At 41.9% G+C, this 18,421-nt stretch overlaps 1 protein-coding gene across 1 annotated transcript in view; it reads left to right on the top strand.

Moving 5' to 3' along the window:
• egfem1 (EGF-like and EMI domain containing 1) overlaps positions 1-18,421 on the top strand; it is a gene marked incomplete at its 5' end in the record, with an annotated part of 102,423 nt that overhangs the window by 42,370 nt on the left and 41,632 nt on the right. Inside the window, 8 exons of the mRNA XM_080429475.1 lie at positions 3,924-4,046; positions 4,757-4,894; positions 5,144-5,266; positions 5,926-6,048; positions 9,158-9,394; positions 10,218-10,349; positions 16,373-16,501; positions 17,841-17,969. Of these exons, the coding sequence (XP_080285601.1) occupies positions 3,924-4,046; positions 4,757-4,894; positions 5,144-5,266; positions 5,926-6,048; positions 9,158-9,394; positions 10,218-10,349; positions 16,373-16,501; positions 17,841-17,969 (1,134 nt within the window). The remainder of the gene's footprint in view (positions 1-3,923; positions 4,047-4,756; positions 4,895-5,143; positions 5,267-5,925; positions 6,049-9,157; positions 9,395-10,217; positions 10,350-16,372; positions 16,502-17,840; positions 17,970-18,421) is intronic.

The raw sequence follows: 18,421 nt of genomic DNA, 5'->3' as shown, positions 1-18,421 counted from the left end.
CTGTTATACACGCACGCACGCACGCACGTACACACACACACACACACACACACACACACACACACACACACACACACACACACACACACACACACACACACACACACACACACACACAATTCAATTCAATTCAAAGGGCTTTATTGGCATGAGAAAACATACGTTTACATTGCCAAAGCAGAAAGCATAATACAACAATACAGCAATACAATCAAAACAAAAAATATGTACATTTGAACGTCAGAATCTTCGATAGGTCAATTTCTATGTACCAAGATCACTGGGTGCAGGTATAGTGCCGGAATATACACAATGATTAGTCTTTAGGGTGGTTGTGTTCCGTTTGATATCCTTTTCCTATCACAGCAACTCACGAATCTTGCTGCTGTGTTTGCACATTGTTGTACTTCGCCCAGCAGGTATGGGAGTTTTTTGTCATTGGTCATGTTTGGTCATGTCTGTCTTCTCTCGGGATACAGGTCTGCCTGTGACGACCTTTCTCGATCGCAAGACTGTGCTCACTGAGTCTGTACCTAGTTAAGATTTTTCTTTGTTTTGGGTCAGTCACGGTGCTCAGGTATTCTGCCACTGCGTATTCTCTGTTTAGGGCCAGATAGCGTTCTAGTTTACTCTGCTTTTGTGTTGCTTCTTTCCAGTGTGTCAGGTAGTTTTCCTTTTGCTGTTTTATAATTTGGTTTAGTCCAATGGGTTTTCTATCTCGTGGCTCTGTTTGTGTTTGTGCCCGGAGTTCCAGGGCCAGCTGGCTGAGGGGGCATCTCTCTAGGGTTTCGCTGTGTGTGAGTGCCTTGTTATGGAGTGCATCTAGGTCGCTTTCTTTTAGGTGGTTGTAGAACTTAAGTGCTCTCTTTTTTATTTTGATAATTAGTGGGTATCGTCCTAATTCTGCCCTACATGCATTATTTGGTGTTTTTTCGCTGGGTACGGAGAATGGATTTGCAGAATTCTGTGTGTAGGGTCTCGGTTTGGTGTTTATCCCATTTTTCAAGGTCATGGTTTGCTAGTGGTCCCCAGATCTCACAACCATAGAGGGAAATTGGTTCTATCACAGAGTCCAGTATTTTAAGCCAGGTTTTAATTGGGATGTCTATTTTGATGTTTCTTTTGATAGCATAGAATGCCCTTCTTGCCTTGTCTCTCAGGTCCTTTACAGCTTGGTTGTAGTTCCCTGTGCTGCTGATGTTTAGGCCAAGGTAGGTATAGTTTTTTGTTTGTTCTAGTGGGATTGTATTTAGGAAAAATTGATGGTTTTGGCGGCTGGATCTTTTTTGAAATATCATGATTTTAGTCTTAGTTAGGTTCACTGTCAGGGCCCATGTCTGGGAGAATTTGTGTAGGAGATCAAGTTGCTGCTGTAGTCCTTCCTTGGTTGGAGACAGCAGCAGCAGGTCATCTGCAAAAAGTAAGCATTTGATTTCTGTGTTTGCCAAGGGGATGCCTGGAGCTGTGGACTGTTCTAAGGTTTTTGCTAATTCGTTGATATATATGTTGAAGAGTGTTGGACTCAGGCTGCATCCCTGTCTAACTCCTCGGCTTTGGGGGAAAAAGTCTGTGTGCTTTTCGCCTATTTTAACTGCACATTTGTTGTTAGTGTACATTGATTTTATGATGTCATAGGTTTTCCCCCCAATGCCACTCTCCAACAGTTTGTACATCAGACCCTCATGCCAAATTGAATCGAATGCTTTTTTGAAGTCGACAAAGCTTTTGTTTTTGTTTAATTGGTTGTCAATTAGGGTGTTTAGAGTGTAAATGTGGTCTGTTGTGCGATATTTTGGTAGAAAGCCAATTTGTGATTTGCTCAGGACATTGCTTTCTGTGAGGAAGTTTAGAATTCTGTGGTTGAGGATCATGCAGAGGATCTTTCCGAGGTTGCTGTTTACACAGATCCCGCGGTAGTTATTTGGGTCATATTTGTCTCCACTTTTGTGGAGTGGCGTTATCAGCCCTTGATTCCATGTGCTGGGGAAACACACACACACACACACACACACACACACACACACACACACACACACACACACACACACACACACACACACACACACACACACACACACACACACACACACACAAACAAACGTGTTTTCACAAACACAGACACACATTGTAGACAACCTTCTTATCCGAAAGGTTGTAATAATTTAAGTGGCATCTGTGGTCCCACTTTAAATCACAACCACACTCCGGAATAACAAAACAAAAACATAAAAAACAGAGCAAGTAGAGGAAATTGAACCCAGCTTACTGGTTGAATCTTTGTCTGTGCTCCATATTTGAGCAAAGCAGCAAAAAGTAAGCATTTACAACAGCCGCCCTCATAAGATGGTGTGTTCAAGTTAACAGTGTGACAAGTGCATTGAACTGTGGTGTCAGTAGGCCAGCTCGAAACAAAAGCCTCATTCATCAGTAAATTGCTATTGTTTCGGAAAGTGTCTCCACTGGCGAGACAACTATCTGACCTCCAATACTCTGAAACCTAGTTAGACCCCCAAGAGTCTGACCTGGCACTAACCCTAACTGGACGTGTGTGTGTGTGTGTGTGTGTCTGTCTGTCTGTCTGTCTGTCTGTCTGTCTGTCTGTCTGTCTGTCTGTCTGTCTGTCTGTCTGTCTGTCTGTCTGTCTGTCTGTCTGTCTGTCTGTCTGTCTGTCTGTCTGTCTGTCTGTCTGTCTGTCTGTCTGTCTGTCTGTCTGTCTGTCTGTCTGTCGGGCGTGCCTGCGTGCATAAAGCTGCTTATAGTAGTAGATGTGCTACAGCTACAATTATATGAGTTAGTATGGAGACAAGTAAGACGCGCAAACGCGGGAAGCGAACGCAGCTCGAAAATAACAATAAGAAGAATAGAAAGGAATGAGCAATTGTAGAGAAGTGGGTGGTACAGTTAAATTAGTGAGAACAGGGCCGCCACAAGAAGGCTCCATACCGCTAGCCCCATTTTTTTTTTGTCTTTTTTAAATTGTTATGTTTGTTTGTTGTGTTTTTTTGTTTTTTGTAAATGTCTTTTGTCTTTGTAGTTTTTGAAATGTGTTTGGTTTAGGCATGTTGCAGGCTGTTGTGCATTTCAATCAGAGCATTGTCTACATTCCTTTTAGATGTGTTATTTTTGACTGTAGCTGCTATATTTCTCTCAGAGGAGTGTAATTAGTCACCCAGGGGCATGCAGATTTCAGCCACACTGTATTGCACTCTGGCGGCTGCACACAGGCAGTGCACGCACACAATACTGCACACAGACACACGGACACACGGACACACACACAACCCGAGCACGGTTTCATAGTAAGCTCCACTTGCGCGGAGGCGCACCTTCGGCGCGCCGCCTTCTGCTGTGTTCGCAATTATGTGTGTGTGTGCATGCTTATGCGTACGTGATATGTATGTGCAAGATTTTGCGTTCCATATAATTAAATGGCAACAAGGTCAAACTGATTAGTTTCAGTCAAGTCAAAATGGGACAAGAAAGGACATTTTAACCCCCCAAAAGCATTGAGTTAAGGATAAAGGATAATTCCTTTTAACAGGTCGTTCATGAAAGTCCTTGCGGTCTTGTTTCCAATGAGAACCTGTGAGCAATTGGGGTTAAGAGTCTTGCTCAGGGACAAATTTCATATCATCGGCACATATGCTGGGATAGCCTGGAATCGAACCTGGGGCAACCAGGGCCTCTGGTTCCCTAGGCGGGCTCACTAACCACTCAGCTATGGCCGCCCCTAGTTAGGACCCTTGCCTCTGTGTAAACTTAGGCCATTGACATTATTTTGTCTTGTAGGATTACAGAACGCAATGACCTTACATTCTCTGCATGTCTTTGTCTGAATATCTGTGTGTGTGTGTGTGTGTGTGTGTGTGTGTGTGCGCGTACACATGTGTGTGTGTGTGCGTGTGTGTGATTTTTCCTGGTAGACATTGACGAGTGCAGTACAGACCATGCCAAGTGCTCCCATGGCTGTGTGAACATGCTGGGCTCCTTCAGCTGTGTATGTAACCCTGGCTTTGAACTGGGTTCTGATGGCAAACAGTGCTACCGTAAGTACACTACACATACTGTCTTTGTCTTTGTGTGCTCCAATGTGATTATTGGACATGTTGCTGTTTTTGATTAGGCATTTGCTGATACCCTCAAAATACATTTTATATTACAGTCGCTGTCGGGTGGAAATCCTGTATGCGCAAAACCATTACTTTTCAGGATATGGAACTCAACACAATAACCTGTGTTCTAATATCTCCAATGTAATTATTATTTATTAATTGTCAACAGCTTAATGTGCGTCACAATCCAACGCGTTGTGACTGTGTAGATCAGCAATTATTGCTACTTTTAGTGTGAACACTCTTGTATGACGAATTAGGGCATTAATTTATATAAAAAAAAAGAAATACATTAAAAGTTGAATTTTAGCACTCATACATATACTGTATGAAGATTTCTGCCCGACAGCAACGATATGAAAGGCGGGTATGCTCTGAAACAAAAACAGTTACTTGATTTGGAAGAGGACAGCGTAGGAGTCCCAGTGGATGTTTTGACTAGACAGTCTTTATCAACGTTACCCTCAAAATATGTCTTTTACCTGCCAAGTCCCCACACATTGCCCAAAACAAGACACAAACAGTATTCATGAAATGCATGAATTACATAATAATAATACAAAAAAAAAAAGCCAGTGAACAGACAGAGCTGGAACAAAACTGGAACGACCCTGTTTGAGTGGTTGTGGTTTGGGTCCCTCCAGGCATCGAGATGGAGATAGTCAACAGTTGTGAGAAGAACAATGGAGGCTGCTCCCATCACTGTGAGCACACCACCAACGGACCCCTCTGCTCCTGCAACCAGGCCTACCACCTGGACAAGGACAGGAAGACCTGTGTTGGTAAAGCATTTCTGCCCTCTCCTGGTTATGATTGTGGTTGTGGTCTCTCTCTCTCTCTCTCTTTCTCTCTCTCTCTCTCTCTCTCTCTCTCTCTCTCTCTCTCTCTCTCTCTCTCACTCTGTCGGTGTGTGAATGTGTGCGTGAATGTAATGCACATTGTAAAGTGCTTTGGATGAAGGCGCTATATAAATGCACCATTTACCATCGATGACCCCTGGCTCCAACCCACTGTGTCTGTTCCATCCTCAGATAGCGATGAATGTGAGAGTGGGGATGCATGCTGCAGCCACTACTGTAGGAACTATCCAGGAGGCTACGAGTGTAGCTGCAAGGCCGGCCACAGACCCAACCCAGATGGCTGCGGCTGCGATGGTAAGAGGTCTTGAGTCTAAGAAGAACTCATTGAACTCAATGAGTTCAGTGATTTCTAATTCACTGACACACTTACAATGGCGTGACACATGTTTCCAAGGCTTGTTTTACGTACTGTTTTTTTTTTACAGATCTGTTGGTGTATCACCAGCATAACTGTCCAATGAAATATTCCATATAACTTTTTATCACACAAACAAATAACGTGTACAGTGTCTCTGCAGCTAATTTTGCATACTACTGTAGGCCGATCAGCATATTTCTTTGCATGCTGGGCAAGGAATTGAATATTTTTCAAATCGATCAACAACCATGTCACTTAACCACTTACCCTAGAATCCCTATTCTGGGGTGGACATTCGGCAAAAGTAGTAGATCTATAAGCTCTGTGGGCATGTATATTGGCTATTGGCTATACCAAGAGATTTGTTGTAGAGGCAAAAAAGGAGAGGGCCTGGTATAGACACACCCTACCCAATACAATGTTTTATTCACAAACATTTTTAAGCAATATTTTATACTTGGTCATATGAAAATAGCAAAAGTTCAACCTCATTTGTGAACATCATCAGCTATTTTTGATTTGGGAAAACTACAATTTGTGAGGTTAATGGGTTAATGTGGTTATTAATAAAGATATGTATTGTCTGTGTTGTTAGACATTGATGAGTGTCTTGGGGAGAGCTCAGGCTGTGAACACTACTGTATCAACACCTTGGGAACCTATGAGTGTTTCTGTCGGCTGGGCTTCCGTCTGGATCAAGACCGTCACGCCTGCATCCGTGAGTAATGACATGTTTTGTGATGACATGAACGATCAAATATAAGGCAGTTTTATTTGTACAGCACATTTCAACAACAAGTTAATTCAATGTGCTTTACACAGAACAGGGAATTATGTAATGATAAATTAATAATGATAAATTATAATTATAAAATGACATTAGGATGCATAAAACAAAAGAAGTAAAAGGTGCATACAGTGCAGAAGAATCCCACATCCCACAATACAATCAGAGAGCAGTGCGCCTTTGGAACCTCAACCTCTTAGGAACAACTCACGGCCAAAGCACTGCTCCACTTCTAACCCAACTTGCTACAAAAAACGCTCATGCAAAAGTATATAAGTACTTCTACTTTATTTTCAACCTTCACATGTGTCTCCTTTTCTAATAATCATAAAGTGCTATATATTTCAGCTCGCAATTTACTTCCGCCTTGTCCGTTTTAAACAGCCAATCATCTGCGACACAGTGAGCACCCTTTGACGGGAGGGAGAGAGAGAGGGGTGAAAGAGAGAGCAAGGGAGGGAGGGAGGGAGGGGGAGAGAGAGAGAGCAAGGGAGGGAGGGAGGGAGAGAGGGAGGGAGGGGGAGAGAGAGAGAGAGAACAACGCTCGCGCTGTTGCCTTGCTAAGGCAACAGCGCCCACAACTTCTCCGTGCTGTGTGTGTGTGTGTGTGTGTGTGTGTGTGTGTGTGTGTGTGTGTGTGTGTGTGAGAGAGAGAGAGAGAGTGTGTGTGTGCATGAAATGCACTGCAATCCTTTCGTGCAAAGGTGGTAGCACGTCACGTTTAAGTAAATCTCTCCACCAGAGACACAAAAGTTAATCATCTAGCCATTGCACCGTGTCCAGTCTCCGAAAATCTGTACAAGCTAACGATGCGGCCGTTTCACTATCTCGCCCCTAAACACGGTCGCCCCGGATCACACCGAACGGTCTGGGGTGAGCAATCTGCACCTAATTGTCTCGCCCCTAAACACGGTCGCCCCGGATCGCAACGAACGGTCTGGGGTGGGCGATCTGCTTCTAATCAGGTGGAGAGCGTTTATTTGTTAACGATGCCCATGCATTCTCCACTGTTGAACGTGCACCCTTTAAGTGCATATCTGCATGCACATAATTATATTGTTGTTGTTAAGTTGAAATAATAGTTGTACAAGTTGTAATAACAGTGTTGTATAATTATTTTGCTGTAGTAATCAATTCATTATAACATACAACATACAAGTACAATGAATGACAGAATATATATATATATATATATATATATATATATATATATATATATATATATATATATATATATATATATATATATACACACACACACACACACACACACACACACACACACACACACACATACATACATACATACATACATACATACATACATACACATATATATATATATGTTTATTTATATATGTGTGTGTGTGTGTATATATATATATATATATATATATATATATATACACACACACACACACACACACACACACACACACACACACACACACACACACACACACACACACACACACACACACACAGGAACCGGGAATCGGAACCGTTAGGAACCGGAATCGTTAAGGAACCGGAACCGTTAACATCCTAACGAGTCCCAACCCTATACGGCTGTCGATAAATGAACACATGACGTCGGTGGGAGAAGAGATATTGTGTGTTTTGGACAAACAGCAGCGTAGTGCTCATGTTTGTTGTGTGAAGCTTAATGTCAGAGTGTTTGTGTTGGAGCGCCTCAGTGCGGCTTCAGAGTTCATGTGCAACCTCTTGCATGCGTGGCTGTGGCTTCACAGTTTTCCGTTTTCCTTTGCCGTGTCTGTGTCTGCCTGGGTGCGCGTGCGACATGTTTGCTGTTCGCCATGTGTTGTCTGCCTCAGCCCAGGGTTGCCAGGTTGCACGACCAACAAGCAATGCACACACACAATTCGTTCGCATCTTTCCCTTTAATTTTTTCTCCATTTGTACTCCATTAATCTCAGAGCTAGACCACACTAGGTCTCCAGGGACCCCCAAGGGTCTCCAGGGACCCCCAAGGGTCTGCGATGTTTCGCGGGGGTCCGTGATGTTTCGCGGGGGTCCGAAGGGGTCCACAATGTTTCGTGGGGGTCCCAAGACTCCCAGGGGGTCTATGTGGGACCGAGGTGGGTCCCCACTGGGTTGCCCATGTGGGCTTTAGGTGGGTACTACCTGGGCCCTAGGTGGGCCCCAACTAGGCAAGTCTATGTGGGACCGAGGTGGGTCCCAACTGGGACTGGGCCCTAGGTGGAACCCAACTAGCCTATTCTATGTGGTACCGAACCTTATTCGACAGACAGGGGGACAGACATACAGGGACAGAGAAAGAGGGGAGCACAGGACACTCAGCGTTGCCATGTCCTCTGATTATAAGCGGATTTGCCTTACTTTTCACCACAGTGTTGCCATGTACAAAAATTATAAGCGACTTCGCCCTACTTTCACACAATACTCTTGCTCACACTGTGAGGTGGCTGCAAGTTGGATCTGCGATGCGAAGTGTACGACGCGTCACGCTAGATGTGACGGCCGCGCAGCGGCCCGAACTTCTAGTCTAATCAATTACTGTAGCATACAGGGAGATTTTATCAGCAGAAATTCCTAAAAAGTATTGTTACAAATATTGTTTGTAAATAAATGCCAGTGAATTATCAGTTGTGTCAGTTGTGTAATTGGAAAATGAATTTACTCAGTGGTGGAAGAAGTACTCAGAAGTAAAACTAGCAATACCACAATATAAAAATACTCTGTTTCAAGTTAAAAGTATTGGCATCAAAATGTACTTTTATAGTACAAAATGTAAGTACACAAATGTTTCAAAACGTTTTTGGAAAATAGCAGATCCATTTTAATTATTATTATGTTGAGTAATAACAATCTAAATCTGCAAAGTAACTAGTAACTAAAGCTGTCAAATAATTGTAGTGGAGTAAAAGGTACACCATTTGCCTCTGGAGTAGAATATTAAATATAAAGAATGCAAACGTAAAAGTACCTCAAAATGTAGTTACTTTAGTTACTATCCACCACTGAATTTACTGTTTACATCAACGTCTGTGCATCTCAGCTCTATACAGTGACCTGGATGACGAAGAAGAGGACGGGGAGGAAGACGAGGATCTTGACGTGCGTAGGTTGCCCGAGCTGCTGTTCCGACGTCCTCCTCAGCTCCTGCGCTACACGGCAGCCCTGCACTCGCGCTATGATGATGGCGGCGGTGACGATGGCGAGGACTATGACAACGATGAGGAGGCTGAGGTCCAGAGAGAACAGCGAGGAGAGCTCAGACTCGTCAGCCATATAGGTACAATACTGACCCCCGTTAACAACTTAAAGTGGAATTTTGCCCCACGTTTTTTTTTACCTTTTCGATGATGTTATGATATCCTAGGCTGAATGGTACGGTAGAAAAATGTCATAACTCCAACCTAGTGCCTATAGGCCTTGTGCTAGATTGTGTATTTTAATAGCTTTAATTTTTTTTTTAGACCTGACGTTCATAGTGACAGAACACTATGCAACGTGATGGTCTTGAATGCGCCCCACTGGAAGTCTCGCTAGACGAGATTGAAATCTCGAATTTGAAATCTCGTCTAGCAAGACTTCCGGTTTTTAGCTGTGGCGGACCCTGGATGGAGTTATGACATTTTTCTACTGTACCATTTATCCTAGGATATCATAACATCATAGTAAAAAGTAAGAAAACAGTGGGGCAAAATTCCCCTCTAGACCAGGGGTTCTCAAACTTTTTTATACCACAACCCCATATTATGAGGGATTTTGTTTGGCAAAGATGTCTGTTCCAACGTTTATTTGTAAAAAAAAAAAAAAGACAAATCCTGATCAGGTCACATGCACTCTTCAGCTGACTATGGAGGCTCTTTAACCCAACCTCAATCCGGGAACGCAGCTGTGTCATTTTAGATGTCTTTGGTGAAAAATTGTGAACATGTATGCAAATCTTTGAATATATATATTTTTAACCGAACATTTGTAAAATATTTTGTTCCAGGGTTCTCCCAGAAGCAAAGATTTGAGTTAAAAATGTTGTTTTTTGTTGTGTTCAAGATATTTCTAAAAATAGCAGATCTACAAGCTCATAGCGTGGTACTCACGGTCTTTCTCAGTGTGTTTAGATGGCTCATTTGGAGACGACTGCAGCGTGAGCTGTGAGGACTGTGTCAACGGAGGTGTGTGTGGTTCAGACAAAGACCGCTGTGAATGCCCACCTGGATGGACCGGGGTCATCTGTAATGAAAGTAAGACATCACTGCTTTTAGCTTCTTTAGCTCATTCACTGCCAGATTTATTTCTGGCTGTGTTTACCCACTGCCAGCAATTTTCGTATTTTTTTTAAACTTTCAACAGGTCTCAAAAAAATTATATTCATTATGATCGCAAGTCTGATCGTTTGTAAACAGACAGGGTATGTGTGTGTGACGCCCAGACAACAAACATTCCGATCTGCTCGGAGCCCTTCTCATGCAGCCCTGTGTAAACACGCAATTTCTCGTCAAAATTGTACGGATCACTTACTTTTTCAGCTCGCCACCTAAAATGTACATCCCTTATGATCGCGTGTCCAACTGTTTGTAGACACACAGGGTAGGTGTGTGAGTGGCTCAGAGAACAAATATTCAATCCGCGACATTCCCTTCTCCAGTAGCAGCAGTTTGTAAACGGCGCGTCTAGCGGAACACAGTGAAAAAAAAGGCAACCGTTTCAATGACAGAGTTAAACAGGGAGTAGACGGAAACGGAAATCTTGGATTGACGTTATTTCCGTATCCGGGTGAGTTACAGTGAAAGTAGTCACTGCGAGTGATAAAGACGAGTGAGATCTTATATAAAATCAAATAAAAAAATAAATAAGTTAATAGCATATCCCCAAATCTAGAATAAAAAAATCTATTAAGAAATACATTTTAAGTGCATGACATGCAGTATCACCTGTACTGTGGGAAGGTGATCTTTTTAGCACAACTTTGGAAAGTGCTACAAGAACTAAAACACTATATTAGGGGTGCAACAATTAAGGATAAAAAAAAATCTAAAATGCAGATTTACAATAGGGTATAGAATAGGACTCAAGGTTAATCAGACCAATTGATTTAGTAGATTATAAATGAATCAAGTTGATTTTTCGCAAATACCAAATAATGCATTATTATTCGATTAAACAAAAAATAAATAATCAAAAGGTCCTGTAGGTCTATAGGTTTCAACCAGCCATTGTGATCCAGGCCTGTTTCACAGAGAGAGATGAGAGGGCTCCCTCTGTGTACATCCACTCAGGGCCATGTATCAAACCCTGTCCAGTCAACCGTGTGGGAGGCTGGCTTGTTTATGGGCCCCGGAACACAGAGGGCACAGGGGGAATCAATCTGTCTGCTAGTCAGTGGAGCCGGGCCAAGGCCCTCAGTGAGAGCACCAGCCTCAGGCCAAGGATGTCCAATGCTAGCTAGGTTGGGAATCAGGCCTCCATTGTTCCCATCCAACAGTATGATTAATGGCTGTCTTTGGCGTGAACTCTAGACAGGGCTGTCTGTAATCATGAGAAGAGAGCCACACGGGGATAAATCCATTACAAGCAATCTGTCACTTTTTAGCAACATGCTCCTGTGGCGGTGGAGTTTTTTAGATGCACAATCCAAAGGTGATGATACATGGGCAATATTAGGAGGCGGTGGAGATGAGCAGCATGGCCTGCAGCGCTGGTAGGAATTGGTATCTGGGACAGAATCCATGTGAATGACATTGTGGCCTATTAAAGTCTAATGATGAAATGCTGTTGGTCATAATCTCTTTGGTAAATCTCCCTTGATCATACTGTGTGTATCATGGCTTTTACAGAGGTAAATATAGTTTACAACCCTCTTTTGTTTGACCTACAGTATGGAGCCATGTTCTTCAGCCGTATTTTATAATCTGAGAGCTTGGGAAAATATGTAAATATACACTCAACTGTGCATTGCTCAATATTTCAAAAATCGAAATTCTGTACTCTGTTTTAGTCAAAAGTATTGAATGTAGTTTCTCCACCACACTCAGACATTTTGGTGCAAACACTTATTTACAGTATATAACACATAAACAAAGTTTATTATTATTGTCTCGGCATGGCGGTCCATCCGTCCGTCCGTCCGTCCGTCCGTGTGTGTGTGTGTGTCCGTGCGTCATTCTGTCTGTGTACAGCTAATCGCCGGCACCGTTGGCTTGATCGCAGCGAAACTGTGCACACACGCTCCCTGGATGCCACAGCAGAACCTCTGGCCCAAATTTTTCACATGGCCCTTTTATAGCGCCACCAGGAGGTCGATTTGTGCAAAACAATTTTTTTGACAGTACTCCTACAGATTTTGTCCAAAAATCCCACAAGTCGGTACACAGTATTTCTATAGTCCATACATGGGCAACTGGCGGCCCAGGGGCCACATGCGGCCCCCACCTTCACTTAATGTGGCCCCACAGGTTAATATCGGAATACTGATATATTATTGATTTCAGCTGTTACAATTCCAAACAAGGAAACATGACCCGCTTTAATTACTTCAGTCTATATTAGTAGCTTAATGACTAGTATTAAAATGTTATTGTCTTTTTTATGTCCAATGCATTTGTATTTAAGTTCATAAAGTTAACATAAGTATAACTAAATGCATTTTTGTTTTTTTCGGGATTCCAATTCAAACATAGCAAAATAAAAATCTGAACTCCAATTAAAAAAAAGCAAAAAAAGTAGATCTACAAGCTCAAAACGGGTCGTAGTGCGACGCGTTTTGAGCTTGTAGATCTGCTAATTTTGTTACTTTTGTGTGACATAGAATGGCCCTATATGCAATGTGGCCCTCTGGAGTGAGTGTGGAAATATAGTGGCCCTCTCCATCATCAAAGTTGCCCAGCCCTGCTATAGTCATTAAACGAAACCGGTCTTTCAGATTTTTCATATTCTATCCTGATTGTCTAAAATTGGCTTCCAACGTTTGCAGGAGTACTCCGTTTTGAACAAAATGCCTCAAATCATGAACACAGCATGCCATTTCCGTGAAATTTTGCACACACATTCCCATTAGGCCGAGGAAGAAATGCCACTTGAACATTTTTTAAATAGCCTCATGGTGGCGCTATAACAGGCCGATTTGTGTTTTTATCTATAGGAGGGATCTGTGTAAAACACCGATCTGTGTAAAACTTTGTATGCACACTCTAGAGGCCAAGGAAATACCTTTGCCCTGCATTTTTCACATTTGCATAAAAAAAATGTTTTGCTATTAACTCTTTGACTGCCAGAGTATTTTCATAAAGTACTCCCCCAGTGCCAGCAATTTTCGTGTTTTTTTATTTTTATATTTTGAATTTTTCTCATGAAAATAATTTAAGGACACATAATGTAAAGACCCAGCACAAATCGGCCACTAGAGCGCAGCACATGACAGCTTTGATCATGTCGTTGGGTCTCTCTCACCCTTCTTCATAGATTAGACAAGGAAAAACATGAAAACGGATGTGACGTCCCCCCCATTGTTTTGATCAGCGAAAATTACGTTGTGATATACGACGGCGATGACTGATCGTCACCCAGACCATAGATTATAGAAGAGAAACTGTCCGTTTGTCCGTCATACCGTGTGAAAGACCGTTTATTTACCTATTTTGGACGAAAATGACTGGGGAAAAGAATCAAAAACCGGAAACGGAATCCAGGTCATGAAACCGGATGCAGATGTCCGTGAAGTAAGTAGAACTCGAGAATAACATTGAATATTAAGCAGCATAGCGCAATCAGAGATTAAACAATGAACGCGCGTCCAGCGCGTCGAGCGCGTCGACGGCCAACTGGACAAAGTAGCACTTGACGCGTTATCGCGTCGTCCGCAGTCAAAGAGTTAAGCCCAAAGATTATATCCAAATTTCACGCAAATCGGTACACACGATCTCTATCGTCATGTGATCAAGACGGAGCTGTTTGATTTTTCATATTCCATCCCGATTGGCTAAGATTGACATCTAAAGTTTGCAGGTGTGGCTTGTTTTGAACAAAATGCCGCAAATCATGAACGCAGCGTCCGATTGCAGTAAAACTTAGCACGCACATTTGCACTACGTTGAGAAACAAATGCCACCCTTTTAACATTGCCCTATTATAGCGCCGCCAGGAGGCCGATTTTTGCAACACTTTTTGCTTATATTACTCATACAGATTTTGTCCAAACATCATGCAAATCGGTACACATTATCTCTGTAGTCAAGTGTTCAAGATGGCTCCGTTCGATTTTTCATATTCCATCCTGATTGGCGAATTCCGAACATTGCTGGCCCACAATAATCTACCTGACTTGGCGGAGACCTGTGCTCCGAGGAGCACTTTTTCTAGTTAATAAAAATGTTTTATTATTATTTCCAAGTTCTTTACATAAGACATAGAAAGGCATAGTCCATACTTCACTTTTCACTTCACTTCACTTCACTTTGCAGGTTTTTATTTTTGGTCATTTGTACACTATGCAAACAATATGCTCCATTTTCTTAAAACAACAACAGCAATAATACATGACATAGTGGTGACCAAAAAAAAAGGTATAGGCTGAAGCTACATAGCTTATTTTGCCTTTGCTTTCAACATAAAATACATCCATGACAATTTAAGAAAAACTATTTAATTCTCAAAAAAGTAAAATTAAAGAAGAAGAAAAAAAGAATACAGAAAAAACAGGACAAAGGTTTTTGCTTCATAATACAATGCATGTTCACATATGGTTATACATGTGAATACATGATTTGTTATTTTTACTTTCTTTTTGTATTTCTTTTTGTATTTTTTTGTTTAAATTTTTGTTTTATTTTCATTATTATACTATATCATTATATAACAATCAAAATAATACATGATCACACTACCTCTTTATACTTATTTATAGTCTTTTTTTAAACAAGACATAGATCGATCTATACCTCCTTAATTCATTATCGCAACAGCTCCACAAACAATACTGTATATTGCAACTATTTGTGACCACAATAAAGAAGGTTGCACTCAAAATCATGATAGCTTATAGTGAGACTTTTTAATATGAAAATATAGGGCCTTATTTTGGGGGAGATGGATAGACATTTAGACGTTTATATTAGGGTTTATTGAAGATGCTTCTGAACATAAATTTACAATTTAAGCAATAGAACATGTATTCTATTGCTAGTTTCACAAATTCTATTTCATCTTATAGAAATGACTGAAACAGTCATGGTGACTGAGAACTTTAATCCAGGGGTGGCTCAAAGGCTCTGCTCCAAAACCCATTTGGCACATGCCGAGTTGGGCCGTTTGGGCCGTCCAGTGTCCTCACCATTTAAATCCAGCAAGTAATGGCACATACCAGTTGTTCCGACCTAAAGTCTTGGCGAACACGGCAAACCTACGAAACAAATAAAACAAACACCATGTGCCTACATGACACTATGTTGTTAAATCACAGAGAAATTGTCAGTGTTTTACATTACAATGCTTTGCATGCACCCTTGCCGCTACGTAAGAAGCAGCTTAACACAGTTAGAGCATACCAGGGGTTTGCCCGTTAGTGCACAGACCATGCTCCTTGTTGTGAGCGCGAGGACCTGAGTTCGAATCCGACACTCATCTTTTCAGCATGTCTCACATCTCTCTGCCAACATGTGTTGTCAATTTGGGATTTACTGGGTGCTGGGTGGGCTAAACATGGATGAGTGAGTGGTGGAAAGAGCTTGCTTTCTTATCAAGTAAATCAGCCACGCCGCTCCACATCATATCTAACAATGCCCCAAAGCTATTCTGCAGTCACTGTAAACCACGGCCTCTTGGGGCTTATTGCTTTATTTTAACATGTCGCAAAGGGACGCCAAGCCTGTATCTGTCTTGCTAGAAAAGCCAAGAGATTAAGAAAGCACACCATAGGGACAGACAGGGTAAAGGGTTGTGTCGACTGACTCCTTCACTGCTGCCAATGCATTTACGCATCGATTTTGCCCCTGGACAGTATTTTGTCTGTCTTTCTATCTTTTTGGTCTATCAGGCGTTTGGTGCCCTGGTCTGCAGCCCCTAAAGCTTGTGCATTAAGCCGGGCCTGACTGTACTGTACTGCCTGTGAGCATTTACACACTTAGGGATTAAAAAAATTACACTACCACCCCGACGGTACTATGCACAATGTTCTGTGTATGCCTATGTGTCATTCTCCTTATTTTGCCCTCATTCTCCCTCTTTCTCTCTCTCTCTCTCTCTCTCTCTCTCTCGCTCTCCCTCCCTCCAGCGTGTCCACAGGGGACCTATGGGAAGGCCTGTAATGGTCTGTGTCGCTGTCAGAATGGAGGCTCATGTGACCCTGTGACTGGGAGCTGTCTGTGCCCACCTGGGGTACATGGCACACTCTGTGAGGATGGTATGTACATAGACACATATGCACACGCGCACGCACACACACGCACACGCACGCACACGCACACGCACACGCACACGCACGCATGCACACGCGCACGCGCACACGCACACACACACACACGCACACACACACACACACACAGACACAGACACAGACACAGACACACACACGCACACACACCACATTGGTCTATTTTTTAAGTTGGAACTAAGTGGATAAGTTCCACTTATGTAGCTATACAGTATGAGCTGTAGCTTCTTGCCAACACCCTGACTTCTTGCCAAACAAAATGGCACTCAATGGCAGTGGAGTACTCAGTGGAGTACAAGAATGTGTTTGTTTAGGTTGTTTTTGGTCACACCACTCTTGATTGTTTGAAATGGAAAATCACAGATTTTCGGGTTTTGTTTCTCATTCTTTTCTGTGGCCCTAATCACATTCTTGCATGCAGTGTTTCACACACCCACAGAATCTTGGTTGTCTTTTGCGTGTCTAACATTGCAGATTAGATTTCCCAGAGAATAATAGTTTATTATTCTAAATGTGTTTGCTTGTTTGCTGTAGGCTAGCCGTGTGTCTGTGTGTCTGTCCGTTTGTCCTGAGATAATCCTGTGAACTGCTAGAACGATTCAGATGTTTTATTTGCACTGCCAGTAGGCCACAGATGTTATTGTTCGTACATGTTTTATACTTTTTTAAATATTAAAAAAAGTGTGTTTGCAGTGTAACACTGGCGTACAATGGAGTAATAAATTATGAAGCATAACAGGCCAAGGCTATGTTAGAGGATTATTTGCTTATAATGCCCAACATAGGGACGGCAAACAGGAAAGGCTTTATGCAGTGGTGTAAAGTAACTAAGTACATGTACTCAAGTACAATTTTAAGATACCATTACTTTACTGAAGTATTTCCAATGTTCAATCATTTTACTTCAAATTTTTTTTTGGAAAACTTTAGTTAGTACCGGTAGTTACTTTGCAGATATACATTATTATATTATAAAACACACATTAACCACTTTAGCCATGTTTTATATATAAGCTATTTGAAAATAGCAGATGTACAAGCTCACAACACGTCGCATCGCGACGCGTTGTGAGCTTGTACATCTGCTATTTTCAAACCTTTTAGTACTTAAACTTTTGGTACTTTAAGTATATTTTGATGCCAATACTTTTGTACTTTTACTCAAGTAACATTTTGAACATGGGCTTTTTACTTGTAACAGAGTATTTCTACATTGCAGTATTGATACTTTTACTTTTAGTAGAAAAAGTGAGTACTTTTTCCACCACTGGCTTTATGTGGTTCCTTGTCTTCTTGCCAATGCTGACAGGTTGTCCGCAAGGCTACTTCGGGCGGCTCTGTCGAAGGAAGTGCAACTGTCCCAATAATGGTCGCTGTCACCGACTCTTCGGGTCCTGCCTGTGTTCCCCAGGACTGTATGGACGCTTCTGTCACCTGTGTGAGTACAAACTGAAACCTTGCACGAACAACAATGAAAGCATGTTTTATTTAGAATGCTATATAATAGTGACTGTGTAAACAAATACTTTTTTTTTATGTCTGTCCTGTACATTAACTGAGAATGTGAGAAATGTCTATTTCTCCATAGGGCGACAAACCCAACATTAGACATCGTTGCTGTCGGGTGGAAAACTTTGTCCAAAACTTTTCAGTAAATGAAAGAAAAAAGGGAAAAAAATAACTGTAGTTATTATTTAGTCACAAGCTCTTGTTAATACAGTACTTTTCATTGGTCAAATATCTTTGAAACCCATAGTCTTAACCACCATCAATCGCACATCCCTATTTTGTGCATGTCATTATCTAGGCATAAATCAAAAAATAGCGACGATAGCAGATCTACAAGCAACAAGCTCATACTGTAACACGTCGCATCACAATGTGTTATAA

This window comes from Gymnoscopelus braueri (genome assembly GCF_963280865.1).
Source record: "Gymnoscopelus braueri genome assembly, chromosome: 5".
NCBI lineage: Eukaryota > Metazoa > Chordata > Actinopteri > Myctophiformes > Myctophidae > Gymnoscopelus > Gymnoscopelus braueri.
Note: the sequence above shows the minus strand (reverse complement) of the source record. Positions and strands in the feature narration are given on the sequence as shown.